Genomic DNA, 22,827 nt, shown 5'->3' with positions numbered 1-22,827 from the left:
CACTGTGATAGACTGCATCCAATTTGCTGAGTAGAGTGTTGGAGGCTATTTTGTAAATGACATCCCCAAAGTCAAGGATTGGCAGGATAAGCAGTTTTACGAGGGTATGTTTGGCCACATGAGTGAAGGAGGCTTTGTTGCGAAATAGGAAGCCAAATCTAGATTTTATTTTGGATTGGAGATGCTTAATATGAGTCTGGAAGGAGAGTTTACAGTCTAGCCGAACACCTAGGTATTTGTAGTTGTCCACATATTCTAAGTCAGAACCGTAGAGGAGTGATGCTACTTTGTGGCAACAGTTTGGGGAAGGCCCTTTCCTTTTTCAGCATGATAATGCCCCCATGCACAAAGTGAGGTCCATACAGAAATGGTTTGTCGAGATCGGTGTAGAAGAGCTTGACTGGCCTGCATAGAGCCCTGACCTCAACCCCATCAAACACCTTTGGGATGAATTGGAACGCCGACTGCGAGCCAGGCCTAATCACCCAACATCAGTGCCCGACCTCACTAATTATTTTGTGGATGAATGGAAGCAAGTCCCTGCAGCAATGATCCAACATCCACATACAGTACTTTTGGTTATGTAGTGTACTTGGTAAAGGTGTCAAATGTGAGATAAGATGCTGATGTTTTGTATCCTTGGACATTTAGTAGAGCATCTTATAATGTAATGATGTTCTACCTGTCTGTACCAAGAAATATACAATTCTGATGCATTTTAGAAATGCCAAACATTTGATATATAAAATTAGATAATTTGTAGTGGAGAGAGAATTTAGGCAAGTCTGGGTATCAGTCTCTGTAACATTCCACTCCTTGTACTCTGTGTCATGCGTAAAAGACATGGGCAAATGACACAGAGAACAAGGAGTGGAATGTAATATCTAAACGATGACTGGCAACCAGGCTAACTTTAGGCCACATGATAGTAGATTCTTCCTATAGCAGGATTCCCCAACTGGTGGCCTGCGGGTGGTTTTACTTGGCCCTCCAAGTTTTCTGACCAATTAATTAAAAATAAATAATTGTTGGACATAAAACACTGTAAAAACACCAGAAAATCAGCTCCAAGTTATTTTAATTTAGGAAATCTGTTCCCAAGAATTCCCACGCATAATAGAGACTTGTGATTGTATACAAATGCAAGCAAGGTTTGAAATAAATATGTTTTAGTCAAATAATAGATCTGTTTGGGCTTCAGCCCCCCGACCATCCTCTGAAGGAAAAAAAACGTCCCGCAGCCGAATCTAGATTATCCCTGGCCTATAGGAAAGTATGTCCACTAGATCACATCATTTAATCAATCTTCAATTGTCTGTGAATTTCTTTATGATTGTTTAAATACGTTATACAATGAGGACAGTTTTAAAATGTGAATGTCATTTTGCAAACCTAAGTCTGAGACGTCGCAGAAAAACTATATACCTGTACAAATAGGAGGTTTTTTAGAGATCCTTACCCACATCACTTCATGGTACATTGTGATCGGCTGCTGAGATTTGGGAATCAGCGTTTGACTGACAAACAGTGCAGCGTTTACACAAGTAGTCCAATTCTGATCTTTATTCCAGTAAATTATCTTTTAACCAACCACATCAGATCTTTTTAATCAAAGATCTGTTTCAGAGCAGATCGATCAAAATACCAATTATTGAACAAAAATATAATTTGGTTGCCTGTGTAAACGCAGCCTAGAGTTGGGGAGCAGGGGAGCTTTCAGATGTGGGGCGGTGAGAGAGTGCACAGATGATCGATATACTGACAAGATACATGTCTCTCTGCCCTAACAATGGGAGTGGTTGTCAAAATGGCACTGTGGGCGATCTGGCTCCCGCTTATACTTTCTTTGGATTGGTGAATAGATCTCAGTATTGTAATCTAGTTTTGTATATTCAATGACGGTTGTTGAAGTCAACCGCCGGAATTCAACGGAGATGCTATGCTACTAGCCTCAATACATGAATATGCATAGCCATCTCGAGACAACTCCGATATAGTGTTTTTTTGTCAAAGTTGGCGGGGTGTAACGTGTCCTACTTATATCAATACACTAGTAACAACTTAAGCGTTATGAAACGTATATTTGATCAAATAAAACTCACATAGCAAATAAGCCATACATTTTGTGTTTACCAAATTCGCCACCCATTTACTGCCACACAGAAACTTGCTTGGAGGGCAAAACACCGAAAGAAAAAAAACACCTGCTGGAGGGGGACCGATTTTCCGCTGAGTTGGGCCTCTCTTCTTCTCTGGAGAGTGAGACCAGTTCGAACCATTTAATGGGCGCGCCATGCTCTGCTCCAATCCTCGCAACATTCTAACTAATCATGGAACGGGATTGGACTGCGAGGACCCGGGAAAAACTTGTTCAGTGGATTTTATAGATGTTCTTGACAGATTCGGTGGATGCCATGCGTTTTAAACCATGGCATTACAAATGCTTTGGCCGTGGATATGTTTTCTATCACACGTTCCAGTAATTGCATGTTTTGATGTACACGTTTCGGATACTCGGCAGCCTGGAGTAGTGCTCGGAAATGTATCTCTTGGACGGGGTTGGATCTATCAAATAGACAGGACTTTAACTCCTAAATACGCTAGACACATTTTCAATATCGAGAGACAACACGGAATTGTATATTTCTCAGGAATAGTTAATTGTGCGCTGTTGCAGAAGAACCCTGCGCCGCTTTACATTCAGATCAAATCAAGTACCTCGGATAACTTTATTTTAATTCACTTCAATACTTTTGTGCACGGACATAATTGTTTCATTAAATATAGGAGAAAGGTAAACGAAGGTAAGCTCAAGATTTACATGAACATTCTCTCAACAGTAGAGACATATCCATGCGTCTCAAATAGTATTTTGCTTTTGAACATTTATGAACATTTACCACTTTTTACTCGAAAACCTCACTCTTACCTTTCGTTATGTAAGGGAGGGAACTGGAAAGTAGTTTTTGATAACGGGAGTGTTTTGCCAAACTGTCTGCAACCCAATGAGCGAAACGAGTTGGATTTATTCTGCAGGGTGCTACATCTTTGGAATTACACCACTGTTCGTGTGAAATTGCGATTTAATTCTCTTCATAGTCATGCCATGTTTACAGACGGGGATTTGGGTAGACTGGGTTCATGGACCAAACGTAAAAAAAGAAATGTGAATACCGCTCCCCAGTTTCAACTACCCAACTATCAGGTGTCTGTCCCGGAGAATGAACCGGCGGGAACTCGCGTAATTACGCTCAAAGCACTGGATACCGATGATGCTGGTGAAGTAGAATATGATATTGATGCACTGTTCGATAGCAGGTCCAATGATTATTTCAAAATCAATTTGCAGACCGGCAGCATTACAACGTTGCAGCCTTTGGACAGGGAGGTCAAGGACACACATATCTTCAAAGTTATTGCTACAGACAATGGCACCCCTAAGAGGTCGGCCACTGCTTACCTCACTGTCACTATAAGTGACACTAATGATCATGGGCCTGTGTTTGAGCAGACAGAGTACAGGGTCAGCATTAGGGAAAATGTGGAGATAGGTTTTGAAGTGTTGACTATCAGGGCCACAGATGGGGATGCCCCATCAAATGCCAACATGATCTATAAGATTGTGAATGAGGGGGAAGATAATGCTGGTTTTGAAATCGATCCTAGAAATGGACTAGTCAAGATTAGGGTTCGGCCTGACAGAGAAACCTTGACCCAGTATCAACTGATAGTGGAGGCTAATGACCAGGGTAAAGACCCAGGCCCCCGCAGTGCCACGGCTACAGTGTATATCTCTGTGGAGGATGAGAATGATAACTACCCCCAGTTCAGTGAGAATAGGTATGTAGTCCAGGTGCTTGAGAGCGTGGCAGGGAACACCAAAGTGGCCCAGGTGAAGGCCACAGACAAAGACGATGGCAACAATGCAAAAGTCCACTACAGCATCGTCAGTGGCAACGTGAAGGGCCAGTTCTACATCCATTCCCCTACAGGTGTCATTGACATAATCAACCCTCTAGATTATGAGATGATCAGGGAATATAATTTGAGAATAAAGGCACAGGATGGGGGAAGACCACCTCTGATTAATGGCACAGGGATAGTTGTAGTGCAAGTTGTGGATGTCAACGATAATGCCCCTATGTTTGTTAGCACACCCTTTCAAGCCACAGTATTGGAAAATGTGGCCGTTGGTTGTTCTGTGATCCATATTCAGGCTATTGATGCAGACTCCGGTGACAACTCTCATTTGGAGTACAGATTAACAGCTATGGCTCCAGGCTTCCCCTTCATCATCAACAACAGCACAGGGTGGATTACAGTTAGTGTAGAACTGGACAGGGAGACCACCGACTTTTACACGTTTGGCGTTGAAGCAGTTGATCATGGGGTCCCTGTCATGTCTTCCTCTGCCAGCGTCAGTGTGACGGTGCTCGACGTGAACGACAACGTTCCCACTTTCACTCAGAGGTTGTATAGCCTGAAGATGAATGAGGATGCTTTGGTAGGTACGAGCGTGCTAGCACTCTCTGCCATAGATCGGGACGCCAACAGTGTGGTAACATACCAGATTTCCAGCGGCAACACGCGGAACAGGTTCGCCATCACCAGTCAGACTGCAGGGGCAGTCATCACCTTAGCACTGCCACTGGACTACAAACAGGAGCGCCAGTATGTCCTGACGGTGACCGCCTCGGATGGCACGCGTTACGACACAGCACAGGTCTTTATCAACGTCACTGATGCCAACACCCACCAGCCCGTGTTCCAGAGCACCAACTACCAGGTGATGATCAGCGAGGACCGGCCTGTGGGCTCCACCGTGGTGGTGATCAGTGCCACGGACGAGGACACCGGGGAGAACGCACGCATCAGCTATGTAATGGAGGACAACGTGCCACACTTCAAGATCAACCCTGACACAGGTGCCATAACCACACAGATAGAAATCGACTATGAGGATCAGGCCTCCTACACGCTAGCTATCATTGCCCGCGACAACGGCATCCCCCAGAAATCTGACACCACATATGTGGAGATCATCGTTCTGGATGCTAACGATAATGCGCCACAGTTCCTCAGAGACATATACCAGGGGACAGTGTTTGAGGATGCACCCGTGTATACCAGCATCCTCCAGATTTCTGCATCTGACAGGGACTCAGGGTCCAATGGGAGACTTAGTTACACTTTCCAGGGTGGGGATGATGGAGAGGGTGACTACTTCATTGAGCCGTACTCTGGCATTATTAGAACAGCCAGGAAACTTGACAGGGAGAATGTGCCTGTGTACAATCTGAAGGCCTTTGCTGTGGATAAGGGGTTTCCGCCGCTTAAGGCATCCATGGACGTCCAAGTGTCCGTCCTGGACATCAATGACAATGCTCCTGTGTTTGAAAAGGACGAACTGTACGTCTATGTGGTGGAGAACAGTCCTGTGGGTTCCATTGTAGCCCGCATCACTGCTACAGATCCTGACGAGGGAACCAATGCGCAAATCCTGTTCCAAATCGTAGAAGGAAACGTCCCAGAGGTCTTCCAACTAGACATCTTCAATGGAGATCTTATCGCTCTCACTGATTTAGACTACGAGTCCAAGATAGAGTACACCATCATTGTCCAGGCGACCTCTGCACCGTTAGTCAGCCGCGCCATTGTGCACATCCGCCTGCTGGACGTCAACGATAATGACCCTGTCCTACGCGACTTTGAGATCATCTTTAACAACTACGTCACCAACAGGTCCAACAGCTTTCCGGCTGGGGTGATCGGGAAGGTTCCTGCCCAGGACCCGGATGTGTCAGATAACCTCCAGTACAATTTTGTGGAGGGCAACGAGCTGAGTCTACTAATCCTGAATAAGGACAACGGGGACTTGAGGCTGAGCAGAGACCTGGACAACAACCGGCCCCTTGAGGCCACCATGAAGATATCAGTCACAGGTAATTAAACTGTGTTCATTTAAATGCAATAGCTCTCCATATGCATGGCAGATATTTTATATTTTGTCTGTCCCTTCCACCTCCTCTCTTCATTCTGCCATGTTGTTTAATTTTCTTGCTCTTGTCTTGCAATGTGACCTCTACTAATTCTGCTAGTTGTAAATCTGTTTTATCACTGGTACTTGTCTCTACTTTGAAAGGTAGTCTGTCACATGTCTACTATGGTAAGATTGGTGCATGTGCCTAAATCACCACATTACTCATTACAGGCTGGTTATCTGCTAAAAGATCCACAAAATATTGTCCAACGGTATTGTTGCCATGACAACTACACAGTTTTTCCCCTTTGAGGTTCCTGAGGTGTTCTTTGTTTGGGGTTCTTTGTTCATGCCATGAAATGCTACACTGTTTAAAAAAAAAAAATACAGTACACTACAGGCTACTGGTGGCAGTGAAAGTACGGGAAACAACAAGTTACTGAATTTTGTTTTTTTGTGCCAACCGTCAGTGGAAGTGTTGCACCGGTTTAAGTGGTTGATGGTTATGTTGGATGCAGTCTATCACAGTGCCATCCGTTTTGTTACCAAAGCCCCTTATAACGCCCACCACTGCGACCTGTATGCTCTAGTCGGCTGGCCCTCGCTACATATTCGTCGCCAGACCCACTGGCTCCAGGTCATCTATAAGTCGATGCTAGGTAAAGCTCCGCCTTATCTCAGCTCACTGGTCATGATAACAACACCCACACATAGCACGCGCTCTAGCAGGTATATTTAACTGGCCATCCCCAAAGCCAACACGTCCTTTGGCCGCCTTTCCTTCCCGTTCTCTGCTGCCAATGACTGGAACGAATTGCAAAAATCGCTGAAGCTGGAGATTTATATTTCCCTCACTAACTTTAAACATCAGTTATCTGAGCAGCTAACCGATCGCTGCAGCTGTACATAGTCCATCTGTAAATAGCCCACCCAATCTACCTACCTCATCCCAATATTGTTTTTATTTACTTTTCTGCTCTTTTGCACACCAGTATTTCTACTTGCACATCATCATCTGTTCATCTATCACTCCAGTATTAATTTGCTAAATTGTAACTACTTCGCTACTATGGCCTATTTATTGCCTTACCTCCTCACGCCATTTGCACACACTGTATATAGACTTTCTTTTTTTCTATTGTGTTATTGACTGTACGCTTGTTTATTCCATGTGTAACTCTGTATTGTTGTTTGTGTCACACTGCTTTGCTTTATCTTGGCCAGGTCGCAGTTGTAAATGAGAACTTGTTCTCAACTAGCTTACCTGGTTAAATAAAGGTGAAATAAAAATAAAATAAAATGTTGTCAATGGTTGAGCACATTATAAGTTCTGCAATCTTTGCAAGGGCATGTGATAATAAAGAGCTGGAATATTAACAGGTTACTGGGCATTTCACACTAATTTAATGGCAGTTAGTTGTCTGAAAGTTGCTGTGAATATTGCTTTACCTAACTGGCAACTAGCTGTCAATAAGTTATTGTAAAATTCTCAGTAACTCAATTGCTAGTAACTTACTTGCAACTAGCTTACTGTACTTTCCCTTAACTATACTGATTACAAGCTTAACTAAGTATTGTTTGTGGTGAGCACACTTGGGCCTCAACCTCTTGGTTGACAGCAAACTGACCTTCCTACCACACCATCAGGTCAGTGAGTGTGACAGAGACCAGCCACAGTAAGTTACTGTGCATTTTACAATAACTACTTGCAGCAAGCTCACAGTAAGTTATTGAAAAATACTTCCTGGTGACCAACTGAAGTTAAGTAACTGGAAAATACACAGTAACCTTTTAACAGTACAGCTCTTGATTGTCACAAGCTCTTACAACAATGATAGAACTGGGAGTGGACAAATTATGTGCTCAACCTCCATCAACACAATGATACAACCACTTAAACTAGTACAACACTTCCACTAACGGTTGGCAAAAATACAAAATGTTTTACCATGCTCCCAAATGTGCCAAGGAGCCCCCGCCAGCACATTGCACTCACCTACATTTAAAAGTGCAGTAATGATTGTACCTTATAGTGAATATATTTGCTAGACATTTTTTTTTACATTATTCTAGATTTTGCACACATGTACCCTTAAAGGTTCCGACCAGAACCATGGGAGTACCTAACAGTGTGTGCCATAAGCAAATCTGAAGTATCCTTTAAGTATAACGGTTGAACCTGTCATTGTTTCTACCTGGAATCAGGGTTCTTCATGAGAGGGTTCTAAATGCAACTCTAAAGGGTCCCCCTACAGGGATAAATAAAAGGGTTCTACACGGCACCCACAAGGATTCCCCCATAGGGACAAATGACAGAATGTCTATTAGTTCTAATATTCTAACAATCTCTGTCATACCCATGAACCAGGTAGTGTAGCAGGAATGTCAGGTCGCTGGTAACCGAGAGGTTGTGAGTTCAAATCCCAAGTGAGGTTAACTCCTAAGTAATCAGAATACAGCAGCATGCTGTTCCTTACAGCAATAATACCTTAATTCAGCTCTAAAAATACAGTAACTTTTGTATATTTACTGTTTTTTCACTGCAATAAGTAGCCGGGAAAAGTTTTACAGTGTAATGAAGAACCCTCTGGTTCTATCAGTGTAATGGAGAACCATACAGATGTTTATATTATGGGTTATTCTGATATAAAAAGGTTCTCCACAGTCTAAAAAAGGGTTCCCCTACAGCATTTTCCCAACTCCAGTCCTCGAGTACCCCCAACAGCACACATTTTTGTTGTAGTCCCTGACAAACTCACCTGATTCAACTCATTGAGGACTTGATTATTAGTTGACATGTTGAATCAGGTGTGCTTGTCCAGGGCTTCAACACAAATGTACTGTTGGCGGTACTCGAGGACTGCAGTTGGGAAACACTACCCTTCAGGGAAAAAATTAAGAACCCTTTTTTGGTACTAACTAGCGCCTTTTTTGAGAGTGTATGGCCTGACTTGACATATTCAACATCAGTGATCAGTGCTGTGCTTGTAGCAGAAATAACGACAGCATTGCATGAAGTTGTCAAAATTCTATAGTGTCTGGGTATCCCTTTGCAAGACCATCCTCAGGCAATGTGCTCTTTAATCTAATGTTATTTGTAATCATGTGACAGTAGTTACCATGTTATTGTCTGTGCGTCTTCCAGAGAAAGGGTTTTCTTGAAGTAGTTCACAGTAGTTTCCATGATCCATTTGGTAATCTATACTCAATTTCAGCAACTTGTTTATTATTATTCCTGAGAGTCACATGCTATTTATTACCCAAGCTTGTTGTATTGGTACAAGAAGAACTAAGGAGGGACTTTTTCAAATTTGATGCACTTGTCACCACATTTCTGTTGAGACAAGCAGACTTTAAAGTCAAACCATTTCATGACAAGACACATTCAAACCAGCATCACAAGTAATAGAAATGCAGAGAAAATATTTGAACTCATTTCAGCTAACCAGACGTTCATTTGAGGCCTACATTGCAAGCATACTCCCTACACAAGCTTTGCCCCAAGCTCTGGCTTACATATTCATTATAAAACAATGATTGATTAGGCCTATGTGTCAGGAAGAAATTCCTCGTAACTTATGATTCCTAGTGCGTCCCATACGCACACCAGTCTAAGATCAGAGCATGCTGCAACTAGCCCACTCTTGGGTTAATTTGAGTGTCTGGGCAGAGTATCAGTATATGTCTTCCTTTTTCTCTTTCTCTCAGAAACATACAAAAACATAATCACCATCTTTCATCTTTCTTTTCGAGATCTGTGTCTCCATTAGTACGAGTCTTGCTGCTACTAGTACAAACCAACACTGCTGCTACTAGTACAAACCAACACTGCTGCTACTAGATACGAACCAACACTGCTAGTACTAGATACAAACCAACACTGCTACTACTGGATACGAACCAACACTGCTACTACTAGATACAAACCAACACTGCTACTACTAGATACAAACCAACACTGCTACTACTAGATACAAACCAACACTGCTACTACTAGATACAAACCAACACTGCTACTACTAGTACAAACCAACACTGCTACTACTAGATACAAACCAACACTGCTACTACTAGATACAAACAAACACTGCTGCTACTAGATACAAACCAACACTGCTACTACTAGATACAAACCAACACTGCTGCTACTAGTACAAACCAACACTGCTACTACTAGTACAAACCAACACTGCTACTACTAGTACAAACCAACACTGCTACTACTAGATACAAACCAACACTGCTGCTACTAGATACGAACCAACACTGCTGCTACTAGATACGAACCAACACTGCTACTACTAGTACAAACCAACACTGCTGCTACTAGATACAAACCAACACTGCTGCTACTAGATACAAACCAACACTGCTGCTACTAGATACAAACCAACACTGCTACTACTAGATACAAACCAACACTGCTACTACTAGTACAAACCAACACTGCTACTACTAGTACAAACCAACACTGCTGCTACTAGATACAAACCAACACTGCTGCTACTAGATACAAACCAACACTGCTGCTACTAGATACAAACCAACACTGCTACTACTAGATACAAACCAACACTGCTACTACTAGTACAAACCAACACTGCTACTACTAGTACAAACCAACACTGCTACTACTAGTACAAACCAACACTGCTGCTACAAGATACAAACCAACACTGCTGCTACTAGATACAAACCAACACTGCTGCTACTAGATACAAACCAACACTGCTACTACTAGTACAAACCAACACTGCTACTACTAGTACAAACCAACACTGCTGCTACTAGATACAAACCAACACTGCTGCTACTAGATACAAACCAACACTGCTGCTACTAGATACAAACCAACACTGCTGCTACTAGATACAAACCAACACTGCTGCTACTAGATACAAACCAACACTACTGCTACTAGATACAAACCAACACTGCTACTACTAGATACAAACCAACACTGCTACTACTAGTACAAACCAACACTGCTGCTACTAGATACAAACCAACACTGCTGCTACTAGATACAAACCAACACTGCTGCTACTAGATACAAACCAACACTGCTGCTACTAGATACAAACCAACACTGCTGCTACTAGATACAAACCAACACTGCTGCTACTAGATACAAACCAACACTGCTACTACTAGTACAATCCAACACTGCTACTACTAGATACGAACCAACACTGCTACTACAGGTACAAACCAACACTGCTGCTACTAGATACTAACCAACACTGCTGCTACTAGATACAAACCAACACTGCTGCTACTAGATACAAACCAACACTGCTGCTACTAGATACAAACCAACACTGCTGCTACTAGATACATACCAACACTGCTACTACTAGTACAAACCAACACTGCTACTACTAGTACAAACCAACACTGCTACTACTAGATACAAACCAACACTGCTGCTACTAGATACAAACCAACACTGCTGCTACTAGATACATACCAACACTGCTACTACTAGTACAAACCAACACTGCTACTACTAGTACAAACCAACACTGCTACTACTAGTACAAACCAACACTGCTACTACTAGTACAAACCAACACTGCTACTACTAGATACAAACCAACACTGCTGCTACTAGATACAAACCAACACTGCTACTACTAGATACAAAACAACACTGCTACTACTAGATACAAACCAACACTGCTGCTACTAGATACAAACCAACACTGCTGCTACTAGATACAAACCAACACTGCTACTACTAGTACAAACCAACACTGCTACTACTAGTACAAACCAACACTGCTGCTACTAGATACAAACCAACACTGCTGCTACTAGATACAAACCAACACTGCTGCTACTAGATACAAACCAACACTGCTACTACTAGATACAAACCAACACTGCTACTACTAGATACAAACCAACACTGCTACTACTAGTACAAACCAACACTGCTGCTACTAGATACAAACCAACACTGCTGCTACTAGATACAAACCAACACTGCTGCTACTAGATACAAACCAACACTGCTACTACTAGATACAAACCAACACTGCTACTACTAGTACAAACCAACACTGCTACTACTAGTACAAACCAACACTGCTGCTACAAGATACAAACCAACACTGCTGCTACTAGATACAAACCAACACTGCTGCTACTAGATACAAACCAACACTGCTGCTACTAGATACAAACCAACACTGCTGCTACTAGATACAAACCAACACTGCTACTACTAGTACAAACCAACACTGCTACTACTAGTACAAACCAACACTGCTGCTACTAGATACAAACCAACACTGCTGCTACTAGATACAAACCAACACTGCTGCTACTAGATACAAACCAACACTGCTGCTACTAGATACAAACCAACACTGCTGCTACTAGATACAAACCAACACTACTGCTACTAGATACAAACCAACACTGCTACTACTAGATACAAACCAACACTGCTACTACTAGTACAAACCAACACTGCTGCTACTAGATACAAACCAACACTGCTGCTACTAGATACAAACCAACACTGCTGCTACTAGATACAAACCAACACTGCTGCTACTAGATACAAACCAACACTGCTGCTACTAGATACAAACCAACACTGCTACTACTAGTACAATCCAACACTGCTACTACTAGATACGAACCAACACTGCTACTACAGGTACAAACCAACACTGCTGCTACTAGATACTAACCAACACTGCTGCTACTAGATACAAACCAACACTGTTGCTACTAGATACAAACCAACACTGCTGCTACTAGATACAAACCAACACTGCTGCTACTAGATACATACCAACACTGCTACTACTAGTACAAACCAACACTGCTACTACTAGTACAAACCAACACTGCTACTACTAGATACAAACCAACACTGCTGCTACTAGATACAAACCAACACTGCTGCTACTAGATACATACCAACACTGCTACTACTAGTACAAACCAACACTGCTACTACTAGTACAAACCAACACTGCTACTACTAGTACAAACCAACACTGCTACTACTAGTACAAACCAACACTGCTACTACTAGATACAAACCAACACTGCTGCTACTAGATACAAACCAACACTGCTACTACTAGATACAAAACAACACTGCTACTACTAGATACAAACCAACACTGCTGCTACTAGATACAAACCAACACTGCTGCTACTAGATACAAACCAACACTGCTACTACTAGTACAAAACAACACTGCTACTACTAGTACAAACCAACACTGCTACTACTAGTACAAACCAACACTGCTGCTACTAGATACAAACCAACACTGCTACTACTAGATACAAACCAACACTGCTACTACTAGATACAAACCAACACTGCTACTACTAGATACAAACCAACACTGCTACTACTAGATACAAACCAACACTGCTACTACTAGATACAAACCAACACTGCTACTACTAGATACAAACCAACACTGCTACTACTAGATACAAACCAACACTGCTACTACTAGTACAAACCAACACTGCTACTACTAGTACAAACCAACACTGCTACTACTAGTACAAACCAACACTGCTGCTACTAGATACAAACCAACACTGCTACTACTAGTAAAATCCAACACTGCTACTACTAGATACGAACCAACACTGCTACTACAGGTACAAACCAACACTGCTGCTACTAGATACTAACCAACACTGCTGCTACTAGATACAAACCAACACTGCTGCTACTAGATACAAACCAACACTGCTACTACTAGATATAAACCAACACTGCTGCTACTAGATATAAACCAACACTGCTGCTACTAGATACAAACCAACACTGCTGCTACTAGATACAAACCAACACTGCTGCTACTAGATACAAACCAACACTGCTGCTACTAGATACAAACCAACACTGCTACTACTAGATACAAACCAACACTGCTACTACTAGATACAAACCAACACTGCTACTACTAGATACAAACCAACACTGCTACTACTAGATACAAACCAACACTGCTACTACTAGATACAAACCAACACTGTTACTACTAGTACAAACCAACACTGCTACTACTAGTACAAACCAACACTGCTACTACTAGTACAAACCAACACTGCTACTACTAGATACAAACCAACACTGCTACTACTAGTACAAACCAACACTGCTACTACTAGTACAAACCAACACTGCTACTACTAGTACAAACCAACACTGCTACTACTAGATACAAACCAACACTGCTACTACTAGATACAAACCAACACTGCTACTACTAGATACAAACCAACACTGCTACTACTAGATACAAACCAACACTGCTACTACTAGATACAAACCAACACTGCTGCTACTAGTACAAACCAACACTGCTGCTACTAGATACAAACCAACACTGCTACTACTAGTACAAACCAACACTGCTACTACTACTAGATACAAACCAACACTGCTGCTACTAGATACAAACCAACACTGCTACTACTAGTACAAACCAACACTGCTGCCACTAGATACAAACCAACACTGCTACTACTAGATACAAACCAACACTGCTACTACTAGTACAAACCAACACTGCTACTACTACTAGTACAAACCAACACTGCTACTACTAGATACAAACCAACACTGCTAGGACTAGATACAAACTAACACTGCTACTACTAGTACAAACCAACACTGCTACTACTAGATACAAACCAACACTGCTGCTACTAGATACTAACCAACACTGCTGCTACTAGATACAAACCAACACTGCTGCTACTAGATACAAACCAACACTGCTGCTACTAGATACAAACCAACACTGCTGCTACTAGATACATACCAACACTGCTACTACTAGTACAAACCAACACTGCTACTATTAGTACAAACCAACACTGCTACTACTAGATATAAACCAACACTGCTGCTACTAGATATAAACCAACACTGCTGCTACTAGATACAAACCAACACTGCTGCTACTAGATACAAACCAACACTGCTGCTACTAGATACAAACCAACACTGCTGCTACTAGATACAAACCAACACTGCTGCTACTAGATACAAACCAACACTGCTGCTACTAGTACAAACCAACACTGCTGCTACTAGATACAAACCAACACTGCTGCTACTAGTACAAACCAACACTGCTACTACTAGTACAAACCAACACTGCTACTACTAGTACAAACCAACACTGCTACTACTAGTACAAACCAACACTGCTACTACTAGTACAAACCAACACTGCTACTACTAGATACAAACCAACACTGCTGCTACTAGATACAAACCAACACTGCTACTACTAGATACAAACCAACACTGCTGCTACTAGATACAAACCAACACTGCTGCTACTAGATACAAACCAACACTGCTACTACTAGTACAAACCAACACTGCTACTACTAGTACAAACCAACACTGCTGCTACTAGATACAAACCAACACTGCTACTACTAGATACAAACCAACACTGCTACTACTAGATACAAACCAACACTGCTACTACTAGATACAAACCAACACTGCTACTACTAGATACAAACCAACACTGCTACTACTAGATACAAACCAACACTGCTACTACTAGATACAAACCAACACTGCTACTACTAGATACAAACCAACACTGCTACTACTAGATACAAACCAACACTGCTACTACTAGTACAAACCAACACTGCTACTACTAGATACAAACCAACACTGCTGCTACTAGATACAAACCAACACTGCTACTACTAGTACAATCCAACACTGCTACTACTAGATACGAACCAACACTGCTACTACAGGTACAAACCAACACTGCTGCTACTAGATACTAACCAACACTGCTGCTACTAGATACTAACTAACACTGCTGCTACTAGATACAAACCAACACTGCTGCTACTAGATACAAACCAACACTGCTGCTACTAGATACATACCAACACTGCTACTACTAGTACAAACCAACACTGCTACTACTAGTACAAACCAACACTGCTACTACTAGATATAAACCAACACTGCTACTACTAGTACAAACCAACACTGCTACTACTAGTACAAACCAACACTGCTACTACTAGATATAAACCAACACTGCTGCTACTAGATATAAACCAACACTGCTGCTACTAGATACAAACCAACACTGCTGCTACTAGATACAAACCAACACTGCTGCTACTAGATACAAACCAACACTGCTGCTACTAGATACAAACCAACACTGCTGCTACTAGATACAAACCAACACTGCTACTACTAGTACAAACCAACACTGCTACTACTAGTACAAACCAACACTGCTACTACTAGTACAAACCAACACTGCTACTACTAGATACAAACCAACACTGCTACTACTAGATACAAACCAACACTGCTACTACTAGATACAAACCAACACTGCTACTACTAGATACAAACCAACACTGCTACTACTAGATACAAACCAACACTGCTACTACTAGATACAAACCAACACTGCTACTACTAGATACAAACCAACACTGCTACTACTAGATACAAACCAACACTGCTACTACTAGATACAAACCAACACTGCTACTACTAGTACAAACCAACACTGCTACTACTAGATACAAACCAACACTGCTACTACTAGTACAAACCAACACTGCTACTACTAGTACAAACCAACACTGCTACTACTAGTACAAACCAACACTGCTACTACTAGTACAAACCAACACTGCTACTACTAGATACAAACCAACACTGCTACTACTAGATACAAACCAACACTGCTACTACTAGATACAAACCAACACTGCTACTACTAGATACAAACCAACACTGCTACTACTAGATACAAACCAACACTGCTACTACTAGATACAAACCAACACTGCTACTACTAGATACAAACCAACACTGCTACTACTAGATACAAACCAACACTGCTACTACTAGATACAAACCAACACTGCTACTACTAGATACAAACCAACACTGCTACTACTAGATACAAACCAACACTGCTGCTACTAGATACAAACCAACACTGCTACTACTACTAGATACAAACCAACACTGCTACTACTACTAGATACAAACCAACACTGCTACTACTACTAGATACAAACCAACACTGCTACTACTACTAGATACAAACCAACACTGCTACTACTACTAGATACAAACCAACACTGCTACTACTACTAGATACAAACCAACACTGCTACTACTACTAGATACAAACCAACACTGCTGCTACTAGATACAAACCAACACTGCTGCTACTAGATACAAACCAACACTGCTGCTACTAGATACGAACCAACACTGCTACTACTAGTACAAACCAACACTGCTACTACTACTAGATACAAACCAACACTGCTACTACTAGATACAAACCAACACTGCTAGGACTAGATACAAACTAACACTGCTACTACTTGATACAAACTAACATGTCTTTCAATTTTTTGCTCATGTACTCCATTCTGTTCAAACAATTCTAAGCAGAGTTATCTTGAATCTCTGGGCATTGCTTCTCTACCCTTGAGATTTGAATTAGTGTCCATGCCTAGCCCAGAATATTGGCAGGTCGTAGTGTCTGCGCTCACTGTACCTCTATCAGACCCATTTCCCCCTTTCTAATTCAATTTGGGGAAATTACCAACAGCATGTTCTGCTGCTTATGACATGTCCTAATGCAAACCAATGGCCTTAATTTCTTACAGTGGGTTTGACAACGTTGAGGCTTATAGGGAACCAGGCAAATACATTTTCCAGAGTTTGTCACGCAAACCCCATGTTCACTTTGAAACAAATGTAGCTTTTTCCTGATCATGTTTTGTCTTGCGATTTGTTTTGGGAAAGGGAGTGTTGAGATTGTAGCATCGTCGATGAGGGAAACATCAAGGGTTCTTGCAGTGCCTCAGAGTACTCACACAAAAAACGTGTTGTTCATTCTTTGCACTTTTGGTTGAATTGTGCTTATCTTGCTGTGGAGTTTAATATTGGGTCGTTCCATATGAAACTCAAACATCTGAGTTGACGCGTTTTTAGATAACTGACGTTTAAGGTAAAAATAAAATAAAAATCTGTTATTATTATTATTATTTTTAAATCAAGACATTTTTACATATTTTGACAACCCTGTTTGTAATCTTTCAAACTATATGACACCCAAACATTTATATTTTTCAGTGAGGAAGACATGGATGTCTCATGGTAGGGTGGAGACATGCAAAATGGGTCAACTTCTACCACTTCTACCATGGGCAAACATGTATGCAAGGTTTAGTTCAAATCAAAAGTCAGAAATGGATTGAAATCATATGGAACGACCCTATTACAGTAATACCATAGCATTGGAGATGCCAGAAGGCCAGCAATTCAGGACTCAAACTCAGACTGGGTTGTGTTCATTTTGGCCACTCTACAGAAGGCGTTAGTATACGTTAGAATATCACCTGATTTTACTCATGTCACCTCAGGGGAAAGTTTGGGAGGACAGTGTTCGGCAGCACATTTCTCCTCAGTGACTTCACAGTGAGTGGCAAATGAAATGTAGTAAGTACCATAGCGAATGATCAATGATGAATGTGTTCCTGTTGAAACATTTGTTCCCAGTGGAGATTTATGATTTCCTTAATCTCTATTGACAATCCCTTCAGGCGATCCAATGACGAAAAGCAGGTAATGACATATCCGCGTAATTTGTCATGCTCTCCCTGTTATGTGAACAATGGTTACATGTACTGGTCAACAAAAGCATGTCTGTTTGGAATGTACAGATGTCACCACTTAAAAGTACAACTTCATGAAAGGTAATTTTGTGGGTGTCATATTGTACATCTTTATGTTGGAATGTACTTCATTTGATGTCAACTGCCCAGTGATTGAGTTATATTTTATGCTCCTCAAGAACAATGTCTCCATGTACTGTATTCTCATCCTGCATGCAATCTAGGGATGGGGGAGGGATCGATACAATAGAGTATTACGATATTAATTTTGACTATATTATATCGATTCTATGACTCGAAGTATCGATCCTCAAAAAAAGAAAAAGTATATTTTTGCTAGTTAGTTACCATTAGCTAGCACTAGTCTGCTGTACCAGTGCCAAAACTCCGGTATTTCTCCTTCTACAGCTTTGCCTCAATCTTCTTTTTAAATGGTGAGCCAAAATGTTTTCAGTAATTTTATTTCCATGACTGATCAAAACTCTTCATCATGGCTCTCTCTTGTCCCTTTGCAGCAGACATGGTGAGCAATATTTTTGGAACATCGGGCAATTCAGGTGGATGTTAGAGGGACTTTTTTTTACTGAAGAATGTATTTGTTTCATATAATTGTGTTTGGATTTTTGTGTTTTGTGTTTGCTTTTCATGTATTGTGTAATTGATGTATATATACTGTATATATATGTGTAGTGTAATTGTTGTTCATGCAGGTCTAAACTGCAAAAGAGACCATGGTCTCAGCATGACTACCTGCTTAAATAATGGGTAAAAATAATCATAAATTGAATCGCAACAAAATCACAGTATCAAATTGCAATACAGAATCGTGATACATATCGTATTGGCACCTAAGTATCATGATAATACCGTATCATGAGGTCGCTGGCAATTCTCAGCCCTAATGCAAACCACATTTTCTGATAAGACAATAAAGGGAAATGGTTTACATTGACGTAGTCCTATATCATAAAGCATAGGCTATATTACACATACATATACTGTCTGTACAGTGCCTTTCGGAAAGTATTCAGACCCCTTGACTTTTTCCATATTTTGTTAGGTTACAGCCTTATTCTACAATTGATTTAATTGTTTTTTCCCCCTCATCAAACTACACACAATAATCCATTATGAAAAAGCAAAAACAAGTTTTTTGATTTTTTTGCTAATTTATAAAAATAAAAATCAGAAATATAGCACATTTACATAAGTATTCAGACCATTTACTCAGTACTTTGTTGAAGCCCCTTGGGCAGCAATTACAGCCTTGAGTATTTTGGGGTATGACTCTACAAGTTTGGCACACCTGTATTTGGGGAGTTTCTCTCATTCTTCTCTGCAGATCCTATTAAGCTCTGTCAGGTTGGATGGGGAGCATCGCTGCACAGCTATTTCCAGGTCTCCAGAGATGTTCGATTGGGTCAAGTCCGGTCTCTGACTGGCCCACTCAAGGACATTCAGAGACTTGTCCCAAAGCCACTCCTGCGTTTCTCTTGGCTGTGTGCTTAGGGTCATTGTCTTGTTGGAAGGTGAACCTTCACCCCAGTCAGAGATCCTGAGCATTCTGGAGCTGGTTTTCATCAAGGATCTCTCTGTACTTTGCTCCGATATCTTTGCCTCGATCCCGACTAGTCTCTCAGTCCCTGCCGCTGAAAAATACCCCCACAGCATGATGCTGCCACCACCATGCTTCACGGTAGGGATGGTGCCAGGTTTCCTCCAGACGTGACTCTTGGCATTCAGGCAAAAGAGTTGAATCTTGGTTCCATCACACCAGAGAATCTTGTTTCTCATGGTCTGAGAGTCTTTAGGTGCCTTTTGGCAAACTCCAAGCGGGCTGTCAGGTGCCTTTTACTGAGGAGTGACTTCCGTCTCGCAACTCTACCATAAAGGCCTAATTGGTGGAGTGCTGCAGAGATGGTTGTCCTTCTGGAAGGTTCTCCCATCTCTACAAAGGAACTCTAGAGCTCTGCCAGAGTGACCATCGGGTTCTTGATCACCTCCCTGACCAAGGCCCTTCTCCCCCGATTGCTCAGTTTGGCCTGGCGGCCAGTTCTAGAAAGAGTCTTGGTGGCTCCAAACTTCTTCCATTTAAGAATGATGGAGGCCACTGTGTTCTTGGTACCCTTCTCCAGATCTGTGCCTCGACATAATCCTGTCTCGGCGCTCTACGGAAAATTCCTTCGAACTCATGACTTGGTTTTCACTCTGACATACACTGTCAACTGTGGGAGCTTATATAGACAGGTGTGTGCCTTTCCAAATCATGTCCAATCAATTGAATTTACCACAGGTGGACTCCAATCAAGTTGTAGAAACATCTCAAGGATGATCAATGGAAACAGGATGCACCTGACCTCAATTTAATTTAGAGTCTCATAGCAAAGGGTCAGATTCTTTTTTTTATGCATTTGCAAAAATATCTAAAACCCTGTTTTCACTTTGTCATTATGGGGTATTGTATGTAGTTTTCTGAGGATTTAAAAAAAATGTAATCCATTTTAGAATAAGTCTGTAACGTAACAAAATGTGGAAAAAGTCAAGGGGTCTGAATACTTTCCACATGCACTGTATATATATATATGTGTGTGTATTGGCATTGTTGAATACTTGTTGAATACCAGAAATACAGTGTAGACATTTTTTATGGAATATCTACATAGGCCCATTATCAGCAACCATCACTCCTGTGTTCCAATGGCACGTTGTTTTAGCTAATCCAAGTTTATCATTTTAAAAGGCTAATTGATCATTAGAAAACCCTTTTGCAATTATGTTAGCACAGCGGAAAACTGTTGTCCTGATTAAAGAAGCAATAAAACTGGCCTTCTTTGGACTAGTTGAGTATCTGGAGCATCAGCATTTGTGGGTTCGATTACAGGCTCAAAATGGCCAGAAACAAGGAACTTTCTTCTGAAACTCGTCAGTCTATTCCTGTTCTGAGAAATGAAGGCTATTCCATGCGAAAAATTGCCAAGAAACTGAAGATCTGGTACAACGCTGTGTACTACTCCCTTCACAGAACAGCGCAAACTGGCCCTAACCAGAATAGAAATAGGAGTGGGAGGCCCCGGTGCACAACTGAGCAAGAATACCAGTACATTAGAGTGCCTAGTTTGAGAAACAGATGCCTCACAAGTCCTCAACTGGCAGCTTCATTAAATAGTACCCCCAAAACACCAGTCTCAACATCAACAGTGAAGAGGCGACTCCGGGATGTTGGCCTTCTAGGCAGAGATGTAAAGAAAATCCATATCTCAGACTGGCCAATAAAAATAAAAGATGGGCAAAAGAACACAGACACTGAAGAGAGGAACTCTGCCTAGAATGCCAGCATCCCGGAGTCGCCTCTTCACGATTGACGTTGAGACTGGTGTTTTTTCCGGGTACTATTTAATGAATCTGCCAGTTGAGGACTTCAAATACAGATTCAACCACAAAGACCAGTGAGGTTTTCCAGTGTCTTGCAAAGAAGGCAACCTATTGGTATATGGGTCAAAATGAAAAAGCAGACATTGAATATCCCTTTGAGCATGGTGAAGATATTAATTACACTTTGGAAGGCGTATCAGTACACCCAGTCACTATAAAGATACAGGCGTCCTTCCTAACTCTGTTGCTGGAGAGGAAGGAAACCGTTTAGGGATTTCACCATGAGGCCAATGGCGACTTTTAAACAGTTACAGAGTTGAGTGGCTGTGATAGGAGAAAACTGAGAATGGATCAACAACATTTTATTTACTCCACAATACTAACCTAAATGACAGAGTGAAAAGAAGGAAGCCTGTACAGAATAAAACTATTCAAAACATGCATCCTGTTTGCAACAAGGCACTGAAGTAATACTGCAAAAATTGTGGCAAAGCAATTCACTTTTTGTCCTGAATACACAGTGTTATGTTTGGGGCAAATCCAATACAACACATTACTGAGTTCCACTCTCCATATTTTCAAACATAGTTGTGGCTGCTTCATGTTATGGGTATGCTTGTAATCATTAAGGACTGGGGAGTTTTTCATGATAAAAAATAAACAGAATGGAGCTAAACACAGGCAAAATCCTAGAGGAAAACCTGGTTTAGTCTGATTTCCACCAGACAATTGGAAATTAATTCACCTTTCAGCAGGACAATAACCTAAAATAC

At 41.4% G+C, this 22,827-nt stretch overlaps 1 protein-coding gene across 1 annotated transcript in view; it reads left to right on the top strand.

Moving 5' to 3' along the window:
- The first annotated feature begins 3,106 nt into the window (after positions 1 to 3,106).
- The window catches only part of LOC120051695 (cadherin EGF LAG seven-pass G-type receptor 1-like), a 91,312-nt gene continuing 71,591 nt past the window's right edge, over positions 3,107 to 22,827 (top strand). The window contains exon 1 of the mRNA XM_038998582.1: positions 3,107 to 5,942. Coding sequence (XP_038854510.1) covers positions 3,107 to 5,942 — 2,836 coding nt within the window. The remainder of the gene's footprint in view (positions 5,943 to 22,827) is intronic.

The sequence above is a fragment of the Salvelinus namaycush genome, chromosome 8 (genome assembly GCF_016432855.1).
Source record: "Salvelinus namaycush isolate Seneca chromosome 8, SaNama_1.0, whole genome shotgun sequence".
NCBI classification, from domain to species: domain Eukaryota; kingdom Metazoa; phylum Chordata; class Actinopteri; order Salmoniformes; family Salmonidae; genus Salvelinus; species Salvelinus namaycush.
Note: the sequence above shows the minus strand (reverse complement) of the source record. Positions and strands in the feature narration are given on the sequence as shown.